Source organism: Amphibalanus amphitrite, unplaced genomic scaffold (genome assembly GCF_019059575.1).
Source record: "Amphibalanus amphitrite isolate SeventyFive unplaced genomic scaffold, NRLGWU_Aamphi_draft 000489F_arrow, whole genome shotgun sequence".
Taxonomy (NCBI): domain Eukaryota; kingdom Metazoa; phylum Arthropoda; class Thecostraca; order Balanomorpha; family Balanidae; genus Amphibalanus; species Amphibalanus amphitrite.
This window is the reverse complement of record NW_024881983.1, coordinates 351,030-376,096: the sequence shown is the minus strand read 5'-3', so window position 1 is coordinate 376,096 and position 25,067 is coordinate 351,030. Positions and strand designations below refer to the sequence as shown.

At 47.9% G+C, this 25,067-nt stretch overlaps 1 protein-coding gene across 1 annotated transcript; it reads right to left on the bottom strand.

Annotated features, from left to right (window-relative positions):
- On the bottom strand, positions 1-22,027 carry LOC122392509 (phospholipid phosphatase-related protein type 5-like). Its single transcript, XM_043387435.1, has 7 exons — positions 21,778-22,027; positions 15,212-15,346; positions 14,428-14,581; positions 13,872-13,989; positions 11,541-12,001; positions 8,897-9,103; positions 1-1,276 (listed from the first exon to the last, which is right to left on the bottom strand). The coding sequence occupies exons 2-7, from the start codon at positions 15,304-15,306 to the stop codon at positions 1,175-1,177; spliced, it is 1,137 nt and encodes a 378-aa protein (XP_043243370.1). The 5' UTR covers positions 15,307-15,346; positions 21,778-22,027; the 3' UTR covers positions 1-1,174.
- Positions 22,028-25,067: the final 3,040 nt, after the last annotated feature.

Below are 25,067 nucleotides of genomic sequence, written 5' to 3'. Positions count from 1 at the left end.
GACCTAGAAAGCATGGCAGCCACGCAATGTTTTCCGGACGTCTTTAATGGCTAATGCAGTTCTGCAGTAGCGTGTTTTTCAGCAGTTCCGCAGCAATATCAGTACTATGTTGTCGATATCGGCGACTTGGTGAACACGGAGGTGCGACAGTCAGCCACGGACTTTTTCATTTACGGTCGGTGGGAAACAGTTGGGAACATGTATGTTTGTCTGTTGATTATACAAAAGAAAGCCGTTATAACGGAAAACCATTTAAGTCATCAATTGCACGCTTTGATCCAAGAGCACTCAAAACATGACATCAGGGCATCGTTTGTAAAATGATTAGGTTTGACTGAGCTACATAACTTGAGTCAAATTAATGACAATAATTGTGACATCTTTTTCTGCTTGTTCTATATTTGGGTCACATACATAACAACAACTCGTATAGTCTGAGGCACATGACTATTGGCTAATGATGACACATTTTAAGCACATGATGCATGCCTAACATATACAAGCACTCTTTACCGGCCTTACGATCGATACAACCATCAGTCTAAAGGGAGCAACTTTGAAGGCATGCGCTTGCCGGAACACTTACCGCTAGCATCACTGGTAACTATACTAACAACTAACTAAAAGGAAGCGATGTAGCACAAAATACTGCTGTGGGTAGCGCGGCGCCCGGCTACACTCATAAACTACGCTTTCCCTCGCCATTCATCTCCCTCGCTCTCCTCATTCAGTGCAATGATTCCCGTCTCACCCACTTTGGCTGGCCAAACCTTTTCATTTTCTCTCCCGTCCTCATGGATGCTCTACACAGCATTGTCCTTTTTAGCTGCCTTTTCATCTGCTCTGGAAATCACCAACTTATAAGCATTGTCACTTTTCCCTTTGGTTGGTCCCTGCGCTCACTCTCCTGCTCCTTGCACTCTTCCCTAGCTCCGTCAGATTTTCCTACTTCGTTGCAGCCCTCTCTCCGCGCACCACTTTCTACTTCGCCAACTCCACTTCTTTGTTTCTCATGTTCTTCACACAAGCTCTAGCCAGCATTCTCACCTCTCGCGCCCCTTTCATTGTCCTGCTGCTAATTGCGTATCTGCTCTGCCGATCCTTATCATCCTTTCCCTTCCCTTCCCTAATCTCTCTGTCCTTCTCTTTCTGTCCAGTTCTGATAGTGTTCGCCTCAGTAGGCCCTTCGGGGCAGGACCCGTGGTCCCAGGTAGGCTCTGTTGGTGTAGCTTCCGGAGGGCTCCACAAAACTGGCTCTGTTGGACACCTCAGTCACCTGAAACAAAACAGACATGGGCTCTGTAACATCCATATATCGCCATGCGGTGTGGAAACTGGATGTGGCTCCACTGCTCCGTTACCCGTGAAATTCAGCCTCTTCACTGCAGAATGTGCATCGAATCCGATTTAAACCGAAGCCTGCCCATTTTTCGACAACATAGCTCAATGGATTCTTCTGTGATTCCGATTTTTTGTTTACTCATTTCGGTTCACGAAAGGAGACAATAGATCGGTACAATATTACTACGCCTGTACTTTCCAGCCTATCCACTATGTAGGTAGGAACTACATGGGGGCCAAGGCCGCGAGGGAAGGTCGCGGCAGACCTCCTCCGCACCTAGCAGGGGGAGGGAGGGGGAGGGGACTGCGGGCCGCCGCCCTGCCATGTCACATGCATCCATACCAAGGCGGTGCGGGTGCATGTAATATGCAATAACTTCGGCCATCTGCGGGTGCCACCAGCCGTTTAGGGGACAGATTTAGACCCGATGCTACGCAAATTTGACAGCTGACACTACTGATAACAACGGACATGCAAAACGTTTACCTTGGCATTTATCATACTCCCTGGATTACAATTCGAATGAACAGCGAAAGCTTGAATTATAAAAAGACGCCCAACGTACGTACAATCAAATAAGCATACCTATGTCTTTAAAAAATCAAAGTCAGTTACCTGATATGAATTGAGGCGAATAAGGATTAAAGGGACCCTCCCACCTTAACATTAGTTTTCAGTTGAGATAGCCAAATTGGTGGCCATGGCCTGAAAATACCGGTTTGGGCATTCACAACATCGAAAAATGCTTTAATTCGGAGATATGGAATTTCAAACTTGCAGTTTTCGGATTCTAAGGGGCTAATGCATTGGTATGCCCCCTTAGAATTTGTGACGTCAGCGGAGATCTAACGATTTTTAAATCTTTTACTAAAACGTTTGGCAGCACGCGGTGGTATATGCTGCTTTGCGCGCAACAAATGCCGCACTTTCAAATAAAGTCGCTAGGAACAGCGGAGATCCCAAAAAGTAAACAAAAGTAAAAGTCTAATATCTTGAAAACCGGTGAATATTTTTCGATGAAATTTGGTACATATTCATTTTTGCTCTTTCTGAACCGAGCGACATCACTTTCATGCCAATTCATTAACTTTTTTGAAGGTGGGAGGGTCCCTTTAATATTTTTATATTTAAGGTTCATCCCTCGCCCATATAGGGGGGGAGTCGAACGGACCCCCCCATGGTTTTTCGCGAATAACTCGCGTAAAAAGCGGCCGATCGCGACGAAACTTTCAGTACCCTCGCGTTCATCAATTTAACACCTACCCTGAAAATTTCATGACCCTGACCCAAATGAACTTTGACCTGTGATCTACTTTTCGAGACCATGTTTGGCTGGAATCGCGATTCGGCGTATGTCGGCTCGCATTAGCCGCGCGTTTGCAGTCTTTTCGTGGTTTCAAGCGTTCAAACATGTGATATGATGTTGCCCCCATGCATTAGGGTGGGTGTCAAGGTCACCTGAAGGTCAGGTCAGGTCATTGACCTTTGATGACCTCGGTTCACTTTTTCGAGTTTTACATGTTTCTAGGCCAGTTTTTGGAGCTGAATTCGAATTTAGCAACCATATGAACATTTACGAAGTAGTTTTGGTGCCTCCGTAACATGTTACGAAGCTGTCTGAGGCGGTTGCCACCTACTACGAATACCCTTACTGGTTGACCTGACCTGACCTGACCTGACCTGACCTGACCTGACCTGGCCTAAATACATGAATACATCATCTGTGATCAAAACTAACATGATATTCGTGATCAGCACCCCGAAAAACCCCATAGCAGCCACACTTTACGACGTTCTAACAGGTCCCGATTTTCCCGCCTTTGGGGTCATTGACCTGACCTGCAAGGTCAACCAATGACCTAGGACCTTAAAATTTTGGGTATCATCGGCTTCCTCTCGTCACGGGCAACACGCTCGTTTTTTCTGCGAAGCTCTAGCTCGATCAGAGGGGAAACGGCAAGGGGGGTGTCCAACGGACCCCCCCCCCCTCCTTATACGTTCGCGGCTGGAAAAACACCAATACGGGCGAGGGTTAATATGCCGTCGCATCGAGCTTACTGATCTCAAATAGTATGGCCATGTATGGCTCCGCTCACGAATACAAAGTAAAGGAGCACACAGACAGGCTATATGTACGGTTCTCCAGGGTATTAGTCGTTGGTCGCTCGGCGAGCGGGAGGGCAACCAGTTCCGCCCCTGTATCGCCTGACCCCTTGCTCCGCCCAGTTACGCACGAGCGTACTCCACGCCGCGTAGTAGCGTGGGGAGGGGAGGGTTAGAATGGTGGCATGTGTAGAGGCTAGAACCGGTTTCCACCGCCATGCCACCGCCCAGCGACATGGAGCGGGGTCAGTGACCAGGGCGCAGGGAAAGGTCAGAGGTCAGCTTTAACGTAGAGCTTTGTGTCTCCCTCCCCTCCGTGTGTAACGACCGCACGACAGCGGCCGGCCGCCGATCAGGCTTGACATGTCAAGGTCACCCGCAGTCAACGGACTCAGAGGGTTGGTCGAGTGCGAGTCCGTGGCTGACGACAGTCTCGACCATGTGCTATGGTGCCGATACACTAGCGTGGGTAATAAGTTTGTGTTCAGTGCATATGGCTGCTGGGGCGTGTCCTCTTGATATGATGCTTTGTAACGTGTATGATACGCTTAAAACCTCGCTGGCAGTGGCCGAGAGGAGAGGGGGGGGGGGGGGGGGGAGGCGGTTGCCGCCTCCACATGTTTATTTTTGTTGATAGCTGCGAGAGCTGAAATTTGGCAAGCCTGACGTTTGATTCAAGCTGAATTTTTATGACAGCAGCTGTATTTTCACCCTCGCCCATATTGGTGTTTTGCCAGCGTCTATCGTAAAGAGGGGGAGGAGGGTCCGTTGGACCCCTTTGCCGTTCAGCCCCTAATCGAGCTAGAGCTTCGCGGAAAAAGAGCGTGTTGCCCGTGACGAGAGGAGGCCGATGATACCCAATTTTAACCCTCGCCGGCACAGGGGGGGGGGGGGGGTTGATGTAACCCCCCTAAGGTTTTTCGCAAATAACTCGCGTAAAAAGCGGCCGATCGCGACGAAACTTTAGGTGTTCTCGCATTGATCAATTTTACACCTACCCTTAAAATTTCATGACCCTGACCCAAATGACCTTTGACCTGTGACCTCTTTTCCGAGACCATGTTTGGCCGGAATCGCGATTCGGCGTATGTCGGCTCGCATTAGCCGCGCGTTTGCAAGCTTTTCGTGGTTTCAAACGTTCAAACATGTGATTTGGTGTTGCTCCCATACATTAGGGTGGGTTTCAAGGTCAGCTGAAGGTCAGGTCAGGTCATTGACCTTTGGTGACCTCGGGTGACCTCGGTTCACTTTTTCGAGTTTTACATGCTTCTAGGCTAGTTTTTTGAGCTGAATTCGAATTTAGCAACCATTTGAACATTTACGAAGTAGTTTTGGTGCCTTCGTAACATGTTACGAAGCTGTCAGAGGCGGTTGACACGTATTACGAATACCCGTCACAACCCCTACCGGTTGACCTGACCTGACCTGACCCGACCTGGTCTAAATGCTTAAAGACATCATCTCTGATCAAAACTAATACGATATTCGTGATCAGCACCCCGGAAAACCACATAGCAGCCACACTTAACGACTTTCTAACAGGTCCCGATTTTCCCGGTTTTTGGGTCATTGACCTGACCTGGAAGGTCACCCGATGACCTAGGACCTTAAAATTGGGTATCATCGGCTTCCTCTCGTGACGGGCAACACGCCCGTTTTTTTCCGCGAAGCTCTAGCTCGATCAGGGGTCAAACGCGAGGGGGGGGGTCGTACCAACCCAAGTTGGCTACTTGTGCTGTCGAAGGACGCAAAATGGCCTGTGCCGGCGAGGGTTAAGGTCCTAGGTCATTGGTTGACAGGTCAATATAACTCAAAAGTCGGGGAATCGGGACCTGTTAGAGCTTCGTAAAGTGAAGCTGTTAGGGTTTTGCGGGGTGCTGATCACGAAATTCAAGTTAGTTTTGATCACAGATGATGTTTTCGTGCATTTAGGCCAGGTCGGCTCAGGTCAGGTCAGGTCACATCTTACGAGTGAGCCAAAACTACTTCTTAACCCTCGCCCTGGCAGGGGGGGGGGGTCGATGCGACCCCCCCCTAAGGTTTTTCGAGGATAGCGTAAAAGCGGCGGCGCGCAGCGCCGCCAAATTTGGCACAGCCTATGGGGCAACCTTTTTACATATGACCTGAAAATTTCAGGTCCGGGTGACCTTGGGTCAGGTCACCAGGTCAGAAAAACCGGTACAAGGTCATGGTCAAATTTCAATTTTCTTTTTGCACCTGTCCAACTCACAATTTTGCACTGATTTCCTTCAAACTTTCAGGATGTGCTAAGGTCACCGAGTTGTATAACATATATTTCGGGTTTTTTGAGGTCACTGACCTGAGGTCAGATAGAGGTCATAACGTCGTAATGTTAAGCCTATGGGAAAATACTAAATTCGGAAAATACTGGAGATATCCGCTTCGTTCTATCACTTTTGTGCTTTGAAACCACAGTACTTAACAGCAGGTCACTTGGTGCTTCTTTGTTTGGTGTACTTATCCATGGGTCAGGTCAAATGAGGTCAACTGAGGTCAAATGACGTTTTTGCCAATAACTTGGCACACAATGACGCTAGAGCTTAAAAAATGGTATCATTGTGTTCCTGGTGATCAGCCGAATCGAATGATATGCGATATGATGCAATTTAGTTAACTTTAACTTAATTTATTAATTTAAGTTTACTTAAAATTTAAGAAAAACTTAAAGTACACTTAAGCAATCTAAAAAGTATATCATTCGACGCGCCTTGACGTGCTGAGTTCACTGGTGCTTTTCGTTTTGCTCTATCTTAATTAGATCAAAAGTTATAAGCGAAAAACTTTTGACCTGTTTTTAGCGAAATTTTTACATTTATACCCCCCAAAACCCCCCTAAATATTGACCTAGAGCAACCAAATTTGCACAGGGGCGAGAACTCCAGGGGGCCCACCTACCTACCAAATTTGGTGTTTCTAGGTGCCATAGGAGCCAATCGCGAGGGGGGGGGGGTCGCATCGACCCCCCCCCTGCCAGGCCGTGTTATGAAAAATGCCCTGCCAGGGCGAGGGTTAAACGTTCAAACGGTTTCTAAATGCGAAATCAACTCCATAATCTACCCTAGAAACATGTAGAACTCGAAAGAGTGAACAAAGGTCATCAAAGGTCAGTGACCTGACTGATCTTCACGTGACCTTGATACCCACTAGAATCCATGCGATCAACATCCTTTCACATGTTTGATCGCTTAAAGCCACAAAAAGACAAATAAAACGCGTTCTACTCGAAATACGCCAAAACGCGATTCCGGCCAAACATGGTCTCGGAAAACAGGTCACAAAGGTCTTTTGAGTCAGGGTCATGCAAATTATTGGGTAGGCGTAATATTGAATAACTCGAGGGTACTGAAAGTTTCGCCGCAATCAGCCGCTTTTTGCGCGAGTTATTTGCGAAAAACTGAGGGTAGGAGGTCTGTCCGACACCCTCCTACAACTGCGAAGGTTAAGGTCAGGCCGTTGACCAATGGCGTCAAAAGTGAACCTCTGTAAGGCCCCAAAATGTCGCGACGTCGCAGCACCCTTCGTGCCAGGGGACTTTTCAACGGGGAATGAAGCTTATATGATCTAGTACTATCTCCCAGAGGCCTCACAACTTGTATGTAGCTATCTCGTATTTTTCTTAAGAGTCACCTGAAGTCAGGTCGGTCACGCAACCTCACGATTATTAATCAATTGGGAAATATGAAAACTGTTATTTTGGTGCCGGGAGCCATCTAAAGCTGTCTCAAGCGCATGAATTCGCGATTTTATACAATTTTTGCAAGCCCCAGCATTCAATTTTCCATTCTTAAAGTTAGGCGACTTCATTTATGACGTCACTAAAGTCACAGGAGATTTCACCAAAAAGTCCCGATCAAATTGAGCTGGCGAGTCTGGAAGCCACCAGACACCAGTGCAAGTGGACTTGTAAGGACCTACCGCATCGAAGAAGCGATATGACCTCCTTGAGTCAGCCTCGTGGCCTGAGGGGCTCTGCCCTGACATGACCTAAGGTAAACACCTTAAATTGACCTCAACAAAAACAAAGCGTAAACTATTCGACGCGTTTGAGCATGCAAAACTCTTGGCTCTGTAACCACTTAAGGTGAAGTTGTTTACCAAAAACCGATCCCGCGACTTGGAGCACTTATACTGACTTCAGAGTTTATCGGTGGACCTGAGATATTCAACTCGGGTACCAGTTGCTGCATCTCATACGACGCACGCGCTCAGTTTTATCCGCAAGGCGCTAGCTCAATTAGGGGCAAAAAGACGGAGAGGGGTCGTAATCGCCCCCCCCCCTCGGCCGGGGTATATGCAGAAAACCCAAAATTCCGTTGAAGGTTAAGCACTGAAGTGATATATTATGATGCAAGAAGGTATAGGTAAAAACAAGTATGCACACGAGCGGATGTGAATTAAACTGTGTTTGAGGTATGCCTTTTTTATTATACATTCGATTTGCTCTAGTTGTTGGTAAGAACAGATACAACCAAGAATAGCGCCCCTGAAGAAAAGGTGGCGCACCGGACGGGTGCGATTTTAAGGTCCAAGGTCAGTCGGGGACCTCTAAGTTCGGATCAAGCGCTGCATGTTAGGGTTAAAACTTAATAAAAAAAAAAATAGGAGCAAACAAGCATCCCAATTTTGGCAGCATCGTCATGCTTTGTCACGGCACTCATCCACTCCTTCGGCCGAAATATTAGTTCCTTTTTGTATGAGTTCTGGCATAATCCCGCACATTATGCTGCATGTTGTTTGCCATGAAAAAAGCATGTTCAGCTACGTTCTACGCAGTACGCACTAGCCTAACCACCATCCCATCATCCACCAATAGCCACCATCCCGTTCTGTGATCCGTTCCACCCCACACGAATCAGCCGAGATACTAGTCAGTCGGGCTAGCGCTATCCTCCCCTCCCTTCCTTGACTGCACAGCGCTAAAACCCAGAGCCGAGACTTCCCGAGCGCGACCTCTGACCCCACGCGGTCCGAAGGGTCGGCCGATGCCTAAGGGCGCGCCGCGCGCCGGCCACCCGGATAGCCTCTGCCGAGTCTCCCTTCCATACACCGTTTACTACGCGCTCGATTCATTCATGATTCTGTGTTTCCGCGTCCCTCTCGCTAGGTGGCACCATGGATGTCATAGGCGATCCCAGGAAGATTGCGGCCAGAATACCCCAAACGGCAGAAAATGAGGTTTTTGGTGGATATCTCGGAAAGTATTTGGCATACAACGATGAAATTTCACAGTCTCGTGGTAAATGTGCATACACATAATCCGGGTTGATACTTATGCATTTAAACATTATATAGGACCAGATATGTCCGAAAAAGCAAAACCAACAAGGCTTTTACTGGAGAGCCGTACATATATGTAACATCCATTGTTCTGTTTTGCGTCCAATGCTATCTCCTAGCCTGTCCTCACTCCTCTCGTCTCCCAACCCGTACCTTCACCGGAGAGTTGGGGTTGGCGCGTGGGATGGACGGCGGCCCATCCCTGTCCAGTCCCGGCGAATGGAACAGCACAGCAGCGTCCTCCTGGGTGCCGAAACTGAGAGCCGCCTGGCTCTGTGGACCTCCTACCAGAGTGGCCACCGTCTGCAGAGGCGGGGCCGGGTGCCGCTCCGTGGCAAACTGCGCCAGGCTCACCTGGGTCTGGCAGGGAAACGGCACAGGTCAGGGGGAGATGTGGACATCAGGGGGTGAGCGGGGGTCAGGGAGCAGCAGGGATGATGCAGGGCTTTGTGCGGTGGCTGCTTTTGTGATACTAGAAGTTGACGAATTGACGATTGAACGTTTTATTTTTAGCTAACTAAATAGCTAACGTTTTATTTAACTACCTATGTTGCTGTCACTCTAGAACTTCAGGAATAACAAAGAAATCGACCCATCTTAATCAGCACTGTAGACAAACGCACCGGAATCAAACTCATTGAGCATTGCGATAACAGTGATGCGAAACTTGACCCTAAAAACGGACCACCACCAAGCAGATGCGCCATATCATAAGGCTTCACGCAATCCACGTCCCAGATAGCGTGTATAAATAGACCCGGACGTGGACGGCTCGGCGTCGATGGGCTGATGAATTAAGTCGGCCGGTCATTATCAGCCACATATCTCGGTGATAAAGAGCCGATCTAATGAACTGACCCGGCGCATGAGTGCTTCGCATATGAGGGTAGAAATGACCGACTGAATTGAGTGCTCGGTGATTGGGTTATGGGTATCCTCTAAGAGTTGTGCGTAGATAAAACGCATTGATGAAACATTCCATGGGACGACTCGTACATGGACATGGATTTGGTATTGGCGCAATTCTGATATAGGGGAGAGTGGGGCAATGGCGGACGGTGGGTAATGCCGGCCACCCATCTCTAGTGAGTACTTTGTCCATCACTAATCAGCTGATGTTGTTTACATTTCAGTTGAGCGCCATTCTAGCACGTGGTGCAAGTTTTGTCACGGTAGCTCCATTATTTTCATTTTTATAGCGTTAAATGTGTTTTTCGTATCTGATTTTTAATTTTTGTTGCATCTATTTGCTGACTGTGAAATGTGTTAACGCATTTTCAGAAGTGCTGCTTTGCAATGACCTTCAATTAAGCCTTTCTTAGGCGACTGCTGGATGTGAGGCGTTTGCGGCGCAATGCTTTTGACTGCTGCCTGCTTTGTTAAAATAAAGCTGACCTCGGGGTAATACCGGACACGTGTCCGGAATGACTCCACGCGGTTTTGTTTGCGACTTCTCTCGTTAAAGCTCAACGTTTCGGGTTGCTGTGTTTACGGCTGTGTTAGTTTGCTTGCTGTGTTAACGGTTGTGTTAGTTTGCTGCTCTGTTGGCGCCGCGCTGTTGTGTTGCAGCGAGTGCAGTGTTGTGTTGCAGTGCAGTGTACTGTTAACTGCTGAATACAGTTGTCGTTTCTTAATTCTCACTTAAATTTCCATCGAAAGAACGGTTTAAGGATGAATACCAGTGACGATATTTCGACTTTTGTGCTATTGCACTTAGTGGCCGGCATTGCCCCTCGCTTTTTTGCACCTCCATTTTTCACCACATTTTTGCGTAGGCTCTGAATCTGTCATCAGTGATCTGAGATACTAAAACTGGGTGCTATCTGAAAGCCTATTCCTTTGGCTATAACCACAGTCAAAATCACCATAAAATAGCTTCAAATAGCTAAGCTATTGAGCAAAATGCTTATGGTGTCGCCATTGCCCCACTCTCCCCTAAATCAGTAAATAAATTTCTGTAAATATCCAAGAACGTGACGCGGCTGAAAGGTTTACCGTACCGAGACTGATAAATGATTTATCGTAACAGTGCGAATTATAACATAACATGCCATCATTCTGAGCATCACCCTTCGCTGCAGCATTTAATTAACTACCTACTAACTTTTCCCGAGCCCTCCTTCCTTGACCGACTGATCGACGGCGGCATTTAACCGGGAGACGGTCGAGGAGCGGACCCCACGTCAGGGCCCATCCCCTGCCAATTCACCAGCCGCCGCCTTCGGACACACTCCGCCGCCAGCTCCTGTTCACACCTATTAGCGCTGTGTGTGAGATCAATGTCACCCTCCCGCGGGCGGCATCAACACCTGCTGGGGCCGGACGGCGATAGGGGGAGATTTAAGGACGGTTGGGTTAGTCTGGGTCGATTGGTGAAGGTCAGGCATGACCAGTCCGCGGGCTTGCGCTGGTTGATTTGGCTTGAGATGTGCCCTGCCACCACTGCATTAGGTGCCAATACAGAAGCGCTTTATCCTGACTCAGCCCGCAGATCCATTTCAGAGAACGGAGACGAATACGCCGCTAACGAAGCCGACTTTATTTTCGACCGAGACCAGAAAAAGGCCTGGAATCTTCTGTCTTTCTCGCCTTTCCCATCAAATGTCTCTATCATGTCTTCATCCCTCATTCCTTCCCTGCTCTGTCCTTCTTCGACCCGCTTCCCATCCCTCTCCCCTTTCTTCCCATTCCCTCTTTCTCCCTTGCCCTGACACTATCCTCGTTCGTCTCACCCTCTCCCTAGTCCTACCTTCTCCCTCCTCGTTCCTCACTCCTGACCCTCTCTCCTAACACTCACCAGGTAGACTGCCACCAGTGTTCCGATCAGGTATCCCACCAGCAGGTCCGCCCAGCGCACTTGGAACGCATTCAGGCTGCCGATGCCGGGAGTGACCCCTCCCAGCAGGCTCAGGAAGACCAGCAGCGGCCGGGGAGTGACCAGCCGCCTGAATGACGTCATCCGGTGCATGTAGGCGGCCAGAAAGACGCCACAGAAGGCTGCTAGTGCGCCGTGCTCAGAGGGGAAGCTCTGGAGCGCGTCTGTGAGCGCCCGTGGCCCCGCCTGGCAGATGGTCTCCGAGGGCAGGAACATAGCCGAGGTGTTTAGGTGGTCGGTGTAGATGTCGCCACCGCAGGCGATGTAGAGGGCGGTGGCGTTCGGCTGACAGGCCGCGAGGAAATGTGGCCGAGGCACGGCGAACATGTATTTCAGCGTGAAGACGAGCACCGTAGTCAGAAAGTAGCCGAACAACAGCGTACCTGGAAAGGGAGATCCACTGTCAGGAACCGAAAAGAAAAGAGCTGATCTACGACCAAATGAATCGAAACAATCGACAACATAACAAAATATGATTTTTATTTAACCTCGCTCGGTCGAAAAGCACCATGAGGAAAGCAGTCAACTCTCAGCATTGTCAGACACCTTCTCATGGGATGTTCTACCAATGGACCAGGACTAATGACGTCATTCATTTTTATGGCAATCATGGGGTCTTTGATATTACACCCCGGACCGAAATGCCTTAACTATCGTTGTTCTTTTTATCATATCGGTAACCATACCACTTTAGATTAAAAAGCGATAGGTAGGTAAATGGCGCGGAGTGGTCACGCGTTATCAATGCAGCTTGGTCATTGATGCGTTTATGATAAAACTTTTTAGAACATACGACTGCCCGAGAAATTGACATACAAACCGCTCACATTTTGCCAAACTACAAGAGCTCCGAACATTGGACCAAAGACGTTCTGAAAAACATTGGTAAAACGTTGGTTCTTATCTAATTAATCATGTTATTGCATTCTACACTAAAATGCAATTGCAGCCTTGTGGTTCGATATGGGTTGTGGTATTTTATTACGTCAAAAACAAACATTGCGCATGTAACCTGGCCAAATACCACGACCTTGACCTATGTATGCTTCACTGACTGCTGCTGCTTTAGTTTGACACTCAAGTGGACAATCCCGGCCAAGTTTGTGACAAAGATACACAGTGCACCAAGTTTTTTTATATTGGCTAGCCTCTATATTTTGCATTTGACCTCACCATGACACTGGCCAAAATTCAACTTTTGATGGCATTTCTAATATGACAAAAGCACTCCGCTAAATGCCCGTCGCCCGTCCTCAGTATCCTGTTGTTATGTGAGTCGGCGCACATTAACATCCGGGCACTCAGTCGCCACTCCACATCTGAACATGGCCTTCAGACGAGCCGACTCGCGTCTCCACTCAAGTCCAGCGTCTGCCCTCCCACTCCTCTGATAATCACCTCAAACGAATACCGCTCCGGTATGTCGGAGCTTTAGGCCGTCTGCTGTCGGCCTGCTCTCAAAACAGGACACACGTGTAATCTGAACAATGACAAACACTCCCTCTGATATCCGTATCCGAAGTTGTGTGGGACGGGTGTGGGTGGACTTACGAGTTTGTTTCGAGCTTTGATGTAGCCTCTCCCTGCCTACGATCGAAAATTGAGCCAATCTTCGCGGGAAGGTGTGGGTGGACTGCTCATTGTTTTCCGGTGTGTGATATTTCCGCTTGGATAAGTGCACCCACTTTGCAATTGTTGAACGATGGTCCGTATCGAAATCGCAATGCGCTTATGTGTTTACTTGCGACTTAGCCAATCATAAATCATGACTCTAAACGACCTTACAGTGTCGCAAGATAAATCACGAACGAAGCTTCACCTTGCGCTGCGGTTCTGCATGCCTTTGATGCCAGCATCCTCATCAGTTAGACACGTGCTTATTCAGCACACGCACATAACAATATATGGAAGAATAAGACAGGTAGGTACTCCATATTCTGATATTATCAAAGGTCAGGTCAGCAGTAAAGGTCCAGGCACCGCCATGGTCAGAGGTCAGTTGTGTTTTGTTAATTTCAAATGGATATACAGTTAGCGCCTCGTTTCATCAAATTGTTCTTCCATGCTACTTGCCATTACGTAATACGATACGAACATAAAGCTTGTCTTGTAGCATAATTAAAAATCAACAAGACCTGGTGAGGAGAAACTGAAGTTTGAATCAATTATCAAACTGTAACCTTTCAACATCGCTCTGCTGAATCGCTAGGTGTTTCCAAAACAATTTGTAAACGCAGCGCTGCCTTCTCTTACCTACGATTCGGATGACGCGCCGCGTGAAAAAGTGGAATGTCCAGTTGGGACAGGCGGCCACAATCGCCTTCTTGCTACCTTGGTAGAAGAACCAGTGAATTATCTCGAAGAATATAACCTGTAGATATAAGGTAGCATCATGTCAAAACACAGATTTAAGTCATTTTATTAGTAGGTCTATACGCTGACATAAAAACAAATATAACCCATTTAGCTACGGTACGAGATTTAAGCATACGAGTGAATAACATTAGGTACATATGTACTACGGATAATCTGAGATCGAAATATCTCAACGAGATAAATTATCCGCACAATATGCAAAAACAGCGAACAAAGATCATAATTAGTTAGTGCTTTCAACTGAACGTAGATCAGGAAGTATAATTAGAATATATGACCTTCTCCTCGGAACGTAAATCAATAAAAAAAGCACATTTTTTGCCAAAATCGCTTGTTTTAGCAGTCCCTTATGTGATAATCGTGGCTGATAGTCAAAGGCTCATCGCCAATACATGAGATAAGCTCATCGTCCAACCGTTAGTATTTAACTTACTATGAGAGTAGGTATGAAGAAGCAGGCGGTATAGAGGCCTGGGTCGGTCATACTAAGTGGTAGACCTTTCGTGTCCTGGTAATATGGATAGGAGATCCACTGGATATCTGTGCATGGCAGTGGATACCGGCGATCTTTGAAGTTGTCCAAGTATCTGTGAAAAATAGTTTGGTCATATTACGTCTTTTTATACTGTGCAGTGTGCAGTGTGCATGGTAAATCAACAGCCCCTGGAACTGAACGCCTGATAGGTAATCATGAAAGCACATAACGTCTCTTCCATTCTCTCTCTCTCTCTCTCTCTCTCTCTCTCTCTCTCTCTCTCTCTCTCTCTCTCTCTCTCTCTCTCTCTCTCTCTCTCTCTCTCTCTCTCTCTCTCTCTCTCTCTCTCTCTCTCTCTCCCTCTCTCTCCCTCTCTCTCTCTCCCTCTCTCTCTCTCTCTCTCTCTCTCTCTGTCTCTCTTTATATCTACATCTCTCTACCGCTCTTTATTCAATCTCTTTTTCTCCTTTGGAATTTCATGTTGTGCCGAGACATAAAATGCTACTCTTAAAGTATGTGCATCGAAACGGCACCTGTTCGACAGCACTACGAAGTCCCACAACGCGTCGTACAAATCGTTGGAACACCATGACGTCTTTGTTGCTACGTCATGAGGAAATTTCCTAGGGCCGGCACAACGCAGTGCAGCGCGGCTCAATGCTAAGTGACGTAAGAAAAACAAATCCCAGTTGGTATCGGACACTCGTAAACGAAATCCTTTGTTGGAAGAGCTGTCACTCACTTGAGATAGTAGAAGATGACTGCTAGACAGCCTGTGACGACTGTCTCCAGCAGAAACAGCGGCACCAGCAGGTTGTTAGACTCGTACTCTCCCATCCTTAGAGATGGAGGTGAGCCTGCTTCACAGCAGGAGTGTCTGGAATGGACGAGCGGAAAGCATGGCTGAGAGATGTATAATGGTTTCGCGGTATTTATTCGCAACATGAAACAACAAGGGCAATACATCAAAACAGTGACCTCCTTCGATGTGAACCTTTTCTGGAGAAGTGTATAATTATGCGACGAAAGTGACAATGAAAAGACAAAGATGAGTGCCCTACATACAGCGATCAACAAAATATGTCCCAGCAAACATGCCCACATGGTTCCCATATGGGGCCCACATGGGCCCCCCACCTCTTCCATATGGGTCCCACATGGGAATGGCAGTGGGTGACACGTGGGACCCATATGGGCCAGCCCACGTAGGCCCCATATGGGACCCACGCGGCGCCCACATGGGACCCATATGGGTAGCCCATCTGTAGCCCATGTCCCACGTCGGCCCATCTGGCCCATGTTCACCCCATATGGGACCCACATGGGATGCCCATCTCCAGCCCACATGCGTTTGGCCCATCTGGCCCATTTTTATCCCATATGGGGCCCATATGGGTAGCCCATCTGTAGCCCATGTCCCACGTGGGCCCATCTGGCCCATGTTCACCCCATATGGGACCCATGTGGGCATGTTTGCTGGGGTGTGGGGCTGCACTAATAACATTTATTTCGAGCCTGTAAAATACTGACCTTTTTGTAAAGAAAATCATTTATAACGGGGCAACTTTGAATCAACCTATGACACTTTATGATACCGTTGCCTATTACTTACATAATTCCATTTAAAACGGCCCCATTTCTAGATGCTTAGCTCTACGGAAAAACAAAACAAAGTGCACGACAAAAATAGCATTGAGCAAATTGCTTTGAAGTGCCATGACAGAGGGTTCATTGTGCCGTATCCGCCTGTGCATATATAGAACATGAGGGCGACTATCTCAGTGCCTGTCGATCGATACAAATCGACACTTCAGGTCCTTGAACCGACCCCACCCAGCCCTCCATTGATAGATGGGTCGTGCGATGGTCCGGTAGCTGACCACAGTAGCCGATCTGAGTTTGGTCAGTATCGCAAATAAGGTATCGCACGGGGATATCAGGTGTACCCTTCGGTCACATATTCCTGACGTAACTCTCCTGAGGAGATTGCAGTGAGTGTCTTACCACAGAGTGAATCAGAGCATCGTGACGATTCATTGAAGATTACCCGACAACAAATTACCAAAATCATTCATTTTTACTCTTATGGCACACTTAAAACCAAGATATTTTTAATGGTATAAACTGCAGTGCATATATGTCATATTTGGTCTCATATTTCAGAGTTTATCGTTTTCACTAAGGTCAACATTCCATATAAGCCTAGAAACAAAAGTAATAAAGTTTGATATGGACGGTGCTTGCGCTTCCTGATGCTTGGCGCGCATTGCACAGTTATAGGCTGCAACATTTAACCACCATTCCAACTTATGCAAAGCTAATATTGCGTCCTTGAACAAACCAACTTCAGTATTTCGAAAAAAAATACCGCTATTCAGCAGCGCCACCGAGGTCGAACTGAAACTGCCATATCGCGCAGAGACCCGCGTATTGCAGCAAGAGCCCTGACCGTGACGCGTTGACATGTCCGCGTCGGGGCAATCCGCATCCGGATCGGTCACGACCCGTGAAGCCCGCGGAGGCCCGTGACGCCTGCCCGTGACGCTTTGGGAGCGAGCTGGACAGGTGGCGAAACAGCAGGGTGAACGGTGCTCCTATAAACGGACGGCTGAGCTGGTGGATGGCAGAGCAGTTGTGGACAGCGCAGAGTGCAGTGGCAGCTAGCAGTGTGCGCTACCTGAGCTACATATATCCCAGAGTGGTGTGTGACTCAGTAGTGACAAAGAACAGTACCAGCAGCCGCCATGTCGCCAGTTCAGGTGTGTGTCTGCGCTCTGCTGGTCAGCGCTGCTGCAGGACAGCAGCACAGCTCTACCGGCTCCCGGCTGGCCAGCTGGGCCCGGGACATAGCCGAGAGTCCGGAGCTGGGACCCACGGTGGAGAAGGCGCTCTCCCGGGCGCTGGGTGTGCCCCAGCCGCGGCTGGCCGGACTCGGCACCGCTCTGCAGGGGCTGCTCGTGTCCCTCACCCCGGGTGGCCTTCAGGCCAGCATGGCCGCCATAGCGCCTGCGATCGCCACGGCTGCCTTCGTCATCGCCGTCATCACCCTCTTCAAAGTGTCTATCCTCTACAACAAAATCGGACTGAACCCGTTCGAGACGCTCTTCGACATCTTCGGTCTCGGCCTGATCAAGCACGACCTGGTCTCCGAGTACGACGGTCGTTACGAGCCGACTGAGTACGTCCATCACGTGCCGGAGTACGACTACGGCTACAGCCAGCACGGCAGCAGCTACGGCCACCACGACCTACACGGTGACGTGGTCGGCTACGCCCGCAGCCACGACCAGAGCGTCCACCATTCCGGACATGAGAGCCGGCACCGCGCGCCCACTAAGACAGTCAGCTTCAGCCACGACAGCAAGCACGGCGACAGCTTCAACCATGACAGCAAACACGGAGACAGCTTCAGCCACGACAGCAAGCATGGTGACAGCTTCAGCCATGGAAGTCAGTACGTCGAAACGACCTCCAAGCCCGGTCGCGTACTTTTTAGCTAAATGAGGAGCGGTATTCAAAGTAATGTTTTCTTCGGCTATTAAAAATCTTATTACCATAACATGTGGGGTGGTCGAGCTGCATTGACATTACAACTGCACTATTCATTTGTAAATATTTTGTGAGGACAAACGGGTTCGATGGTAGTGCAACGTTTCGATGGTAGTGCTCTACAACTTATGGTGTGCATGCCTAAACGGCTAAGTCATAGTTCACTTGGAATACCGATCAGGACTCGAGTTGTTGAGTTCTAGCGACTCATGGATTTGAAATTGTCACATTTTAAGCTGAAACTAATGAGCAGCTTACGTTCCAAGGGCTCATGACCATGACATGAGTCGGTAAAACATATGGGTACCATGTATGTAACCGTACAATGTATGTGAGTACCTAAGCTTGTCTTTCACCGCGTACTGTGCGATGGGCAATGTGCATGCATGTTTGAATACTGCAGTGTAATACAAAGAAAGTAAACAACCTGCAGGATTATTGCAACAAGTAATGTTCACAACACAACGGCTAATGTTAAAAACGCAACAAAACCTGGCATCTGTGCGAATGCGAAGACCTTGTCCAGACAGGCATTCCATTACACCGCGAGCTCCAAAAATGCGTGGCGACCTTCGTGCTTTCGCCGAGGGGCGGGTGGGGACAATACACTGATTACGGTAACTGTACGCACCTCGTATGCCTGGGCTTCACGGCGAGTGACCAATAATGACCATGCAACTGCAGGCTGCCAGTGATGTTACGCCAAAGCTGCATGGATCAGGGGGCAGAGTGCAGACAGGTGATATTGCATAATTCATAACCGTGTTGAAATTAGCTAACACGTCAAAACGTAGCCGTTCGCAACAACAGCGATAAACATCTTCGTTAGTGGCCATTTGCATTTGGTGACTCCATTCGCCATTGTTTTATGTAAAGTGCATGAGGTAACACGTACATGTCGAAAGCATTGCAGATATCACTCTCTCGGTATAACACTTGTGTATTGTATTTCCATGCTGCAGAAATGAATGTATGCGTTGAACGGTGATATGTCATATGATTGCATATAGTTAGGTAGGCATTCGGTAACGGTCAACCCAGCAGAAGAAGCAGAATGCCATGAAAAAATGCCGATAGTAGAAAGTAACTGCTAGTTTCAAAGCTGGAGGGTTCAAACCATATTCTGAAGCTGTATAATTCATCGATCCACATCGAAATCGAGTTCAGAGTCTTAGAGATATGTAAGTGCTGTTTTATGCTTGCGTGACATAACGTCTTCATGCAAACACCGCAAGTTGTGACGGACGTGACGATAACGGTTAAATGCGTCCTCATTAAAATTGATCACATTCCACCAGTTTCATCCTCGGCGCTAAATCTCACCTCGCTCGATTTGTTTTCACACATCAAGACGGTCCACTTCAGGTAGTGCGGAACTGTCGCGGCGGTAACGATCGAGACCCGACAGAGCAGAGATTGCCGCCATAAACAGCGCTTCCATATCGCACACCGAGCTCCAATGGCCCCTCGCAGATACGTACAGACGCCGCACTGCGTAAAGCCCGGATTACATGGCAATAAAACTTCGTTAAAGGTCTCATGTTCTCACACTGACGCGGTCTGTACGGTGTCTATCTATGTATTCAGCAAGTTTAGTACACAAACATGGATAATGAGTCAAATGCGCTTAGATGCTTTCTCAAACACGGGCCGAGATAAGATAGTTTTGTGATATACGATGAATGAACAATGAACTTGCTTCGGAGATGGAACAATTCCTCGACCCTGAACACCGGATCTAGCGAAAATTGTCCCCAAGTCACATGGCTGTTTAGTGAGGGGGCGTATTGGAGCGTTGCGTCGTTGACCTTTGTTGCAAATCATGTGATAGCCTGCATCCGATTACATAAATTTTCATATTATAATTGCGAGAGTGAAAAAGGAAACGAATCCCGATTCTGGATTCTTAATCAATCCTCAGTCCTGCATGAACTGCCTTTAACCGCACCTGTCGCGGCGGAAGGGGCAGCGGCTACTGCAGAACGCTATCTTTCAAGAGTTCGGTTGGTCAGATCCGCGTGTAAGCCATTGGAACAGAGTGCCGTTGACACAGGTTGGACAGGGCCACGACACGGTATTCAAGTGGCAATCGATATCAGTGCACTCTTTCGGACAGTACGCCGGGCGAATGGCTGTGGGGTCTGCCTGACTACTGAGTAGCGGACCACTTGGGGACTGGGAATTGAGATGTGGACTGCAAGTGCAGAGCCGTCGAGATAACTGAGTTAGACGGACTTAGAGGACTGAGTTAGACGAGTAGTTAGAAGGCTAGTGGGTAGTTTTGTCGTCCTGGTAACTAAAGAATATCGCATCTAGTTAAACCTTTCCTAACTCCTTGGATTTCTAATGCTTATTGACATATCCTTATATCATATCTTGCATACTTAGTTGCATGCATCGATTACATAACTAGGTATCTAATTCATGCACATGCAAACGTACTAGCCGGCTGAGAGGAGGGCGAGTGCAAGAACCCTTGGCATTTCGCTCCTAATAAAGCCAGAGTTTCGCTATAGTAAACAAGCGTCTCTAACATAGCGACACACAGCGAATGGTAACGAATCATGACAGGCGGTGCAAATATCGCAGAACAACCGACCAACTGCACGCCTCGCGGAAACAAAGCGTGTATGCCGTTACGAGACGCAGCGACTTGCACCTGGTTTTCTATGTAGTTGCAGACCAACCACTTACCTATACATATGAGGTAAGATCAACCTTTTTCAGGTTGGGGTCCAATTTTTGGTAAACAGTTTGCCAAATATGGTTGCAGAGCCGCATGCATATCGTAGCCGTGATTCTCAGGCACGTCAAATATCTTACGTTTTGTTTGGGAAAGGTCAGTAAAAGGTGATGACCTCAGGTCAAAGTCAGGTAAAAGCTGTTCAGGTTACGAAGCTGGTCGAAAAAAATCATATTGCGTGTCTGTCAATTTGGCTGGTCGTTTCGAGTCTATTGACGGCTTTCTCGACTCGCTTGCTCAATCTGATCGGAATGCATAACAAAAAAGTCCGATGGCTTCAAATTACCCTAGTGACGTTGCATGTACCTAATGTGTAAGTTCCTAACGCTAAAATGGAAAAGCTAAACATCAGATCATGTAACGAGTGCATGGAATCACCATTCCATGTGGTTAAAAAGTATCCAATCAAGTTAATTCTTGGCAAAATAACAGTTTCCATGTTTCCCCTAATTGACTTAGTCATATGTTCAGGTCACGTGGCTCACTACCTCCTGCAAGCTTCATCTTGCTGCGGAGGATTCGCTAGCACTTCGAGTTTGCGTCGAATCTGCGACATTTCTTTGTTGCAACGTGCAGAGGCTCATTTATAACGTTGTATAGGTCAGTGACCTGACTTGACTTAAAACTTCAGTTGGAGTCACAAGATCTAGCTGATATCAAAGGTCAGGTATACCAGCTTTCAGCTTTGAGGCGCTTATGGGCCTGAGCACTCGTTAAAACACCATAAGTAGGTGGCAACAACCCTCCTCGGCCGGCGAGGACTAACGACATCACCCTAATTTTCAGTTTTCCCGGCAAGCAGCTATGTAGGAACTCTCTTGCAATGGTCTAAGGCAGCCGATTAACTAGTGTCGTAAACGGGTAACAATAGCCTCTACAATTCTATCCGCCATTCATTTACGTGACACACCTATATTTCATGGTTTGAATCGACATTTGGTCCTGAGCCTGCAACATGTCTCTTAGTGTATTCAGAGTAAAAATCGGTACAGAGTTATGCGACACCGGTCGCTCACCTCGATCCAAGAAGTGTTGCTGTCGTTCCCTTCCTGCCGCCACCGGCGTCGTTCGATCAGAGCACACCTCTGTCACTCTCACCACCGGGCCACCACTCTGCTCACCCTCCCTGAGACGCCTGCTCGCGGCTGACTGGCTGCCCACCGTGACGATCTGAACCGTCACCCTCATCGGGTCCTATCTGAACAATGCCGGTGCGTCAGTATCGGCCTCTTTCGGACCGCCCCCGCCGCCCGGCCGAGCAGACATGGAGGCCGCCGCTGCCGCTGACGCCGAAACGCACGCCAATCACACGGGCTTCTATCAGAGACGAGATAATCCGCTCAGATAGCTGGCGCAGCTCGGCTCAAACGCGGCGCGCGCTGCGCCATTGCACGCCGCAGAGTAAGAGTGCAGCGCGCGCGGTGTGCATGCGCTATGCTAATCCGGCCATGAGTTTCGAATCGAGCCGGAGATGTCAGTAGCATATATCAAGAGTAGACGCATCCGGTTCGACAATGTGCTTACGTCTCTTGGCTGCCGTTTGGTGCGCAGGAGAAATATGATGTCGGCCGTTGACCTCCCTCTAACCGCTAAATTGCAATGTTGCTTCAAAGGACACTTGTGATTCGACAAGTCGACAAGTGTCAATTGTGATTGTGTAGTAGGCCTCTTTCAATTTTCCATAATGAAATGCAATCAGCACTGATTGCTGCGAAGTGTTTTGGCCGTGGACATTCCGCATTCTCTTCATTGATTCATTATCACTTATGGTAGTGAGGAACACTAAAAAGAACTGATAGCTAAAGATTAGGTACCATTTGTTTGACTTTAAACTTGTTCTGGGGAACGTATGTCTTTCTTAAGTGTGTTTTACGGGATCAAACATGAATTGGTGCACTTACCGAATGACTGATGACAAGGGCAGAAATCAGCGATGCAGAATAACACGGCATATTACGAACATTACATGCCATGGGAGTTACATAATTGCTCTTGAGTTCAATGGCAACTAAAGAAATATCTCCATCTTACGCAGGACATATTTTCTCATTTCTTTTTTTCATGCCATTATGGGGTTGATCCCGGAGGAGGAGGAAACAGTTTTTCCACTGGTTGGAGCCATGGCGGGCCATCTGCCGTCTCACGCCAGTCGATTGGCTGACCTACCTGCGGGGCGGCCCCCAAAAGCTGACTTCTGCCAATCCGAATCGGTGTGGAGAGAAAAAAAAACTGTACGACGAGTGCTGAGCCTGCCGTAGAAAAACGCTGGAAACATTGCTGCGGTCCTGTCAAATTAAAACTAACAAGTAACAACTACCCTCGAAATATATAATAGACAAATACATAAGGTTGGCGCCAAGCGAAGTGGACGCGGGGATCAGCTTCAATAGAAAGAGACACGATTGGTGTCAACCATTGGCAAAAGGGCATTGCAGTCTCTCATTGTCCTTGCATAAGCCTATACGTGCTGTTTTGCTCTTATCTGGGGGATAAAGACTCAAGATGCAGCTGACAGAGCATAGACAGTACTATCGCCTAAACACACATCCGCTCTTCAGCTATCGGTCAGTATTCTTGGAGACCAATTCAGCTAGAGGCTAGAGTGTTCCGGCCGGCTGTCATGCAAGCGTCAACTCACAAATCACTCGGTTGTCGAGCCGCAGCGCACTTCACGCACATGTTGAACTTGGTATGTCCGCTTTGCAGTGAGCGATATAGGTGTGACCGACCCCCACCGGACACGATTTGGTAGCCGAGGTCTGTGACGTCAGCCGGGCGTGAAGTTTTCCCTTCACCATAGGCTTCACACACAAACCGGCCGAAGTTCATGCCAGGATAGCCCCGCTTGAAAGTGCAAAAATGATTAAATTTTGCCCTCAATAGATTCATTGCTTCATTTTATAACTAAAAACGTCCGTTATTAGGACTCAATGAAGGTAAAAAGTACTCAAAATCGAAGTTCAAGAAGATGCTGTCCGAGCACAATCTGGTAACATCACGTGACCTCTTTTAACCCGCGCCCTGCTGGGGGGGGGGTGTTTGAACACCCCCCCTTGTGGTTTTTCGCGAATATCTCAAAAACGGCGGCGCGGAGCGCCGCCGTTTTTGGTATACCTTATCACACATCAATTCTACACATGTTGTGAAAATTTCAGACCAAGGTCATTCAAGGTCAGGTCACCAGGTCACTTGAAGTGACCTCACCTCATAAAAACTTTCAATGTCTGTCATAGCTACACCGAGTGACCGATCGCTTTGAAACTTTCAGCGATTGCTAAGAGCAATAGCATGTACAAAATGTATATCTCAGAATTTTGATATCGATGACCTAAGGTCAGGTCAATTTTGCGACCTCCCCATTATAAGTCAATGGGAGAAAATTGAAATGCGCCTCTTTTGGATGAAAGACATTATAAACACTCCCAAACACCGAATTACAAGTGGTTTAGACACACTGAACTTGAAAATGGTGTCCGTGACCCTTGTTTATGCCCTGAGGTCATCTTAGGTCACGAATGGTATCTATCAGTTTTTCGCAAATAACTTTTGATAGAGGCATGCTAGAGCGATGAAAACGCCTTAGATGTGTTCAGCTCGACGATACGGATCGACTGATATGCAACATGACCCTTTCCGGTCAGGTCATGACCTTGACCTGAGGTCAAATTTTCAAGTTGACCTTTCAAGGTCAAGTTATAGTTCATTCGATGCGTCTTGACGAGAGGAACACGATGCCGGTAACAGTAAGCTCGTACAAGGCTTGGGTCAAAAGTTATTGCAGAAAAACTGTTTTCGAAAAAATCGGCTATTTTTGCAGTTTTTGCCCCCTGCAGGCAAAACCGTTGACGTTAGGTCAAATCTGAGAAAATTATTCAGAAAGGGCGTTAATAGGGCTATCGAATGCGCTTTTCCGCGGCGCTGTAGCTCTATTGGTTCCCGAGTTATGCGTTGGCTTCTTGGAAATTTTCGACATTCGACCTGGAAATCGGCGAAATTTTGCCTTCAATGACCTCTGGTGACCTGACCTTTGACCTGACCAAAAAATTGACCGAAGTGATTTCGTCATTATTTTTTACGCTCTTTCGAACGCCGCCTTCCGCGTATCGCTACGTGGCCCAGAAGCCGAGTTACAAGGGGGGGTGTTCAAACACCCCCCCCCCCCAGCAGGGCGTGGAAATCCAGGACCCCCAGCAGGGCGCGGGTTAAGCAAAATGTATATAATTCAAGGATGTTATTACACGATTGCTGCCTAAAACATCATAAATAATACGCTTGTAACATTTATTGCTTCTGTTTAAGTCATAAC

Bases quoted from the DNA above. Each gene is read 5' to 3' on its own strand.
- LOC122392509 (XM_043387435.1), bottom strand. From the start codon at position 15,306: ATGGGAGAGTACGAGTCTAACAACCTGCTGGTGCCGCTGTTTCTGCTG. The intron at 14,582-15,211 runs GTGAGTGACAGC...TATTTTTCACAG, and splicing joins GTCATCTTCTACTATCTCAA to ATACTTGGACAACTTCAAAG. The intron at 13,990-14,427 runs GTAAGTTAAATA...TTATATCTACAG, and splicing joins TCTTCATACCTACTCTCATA to GTTATATTCTTCGAGATAAT.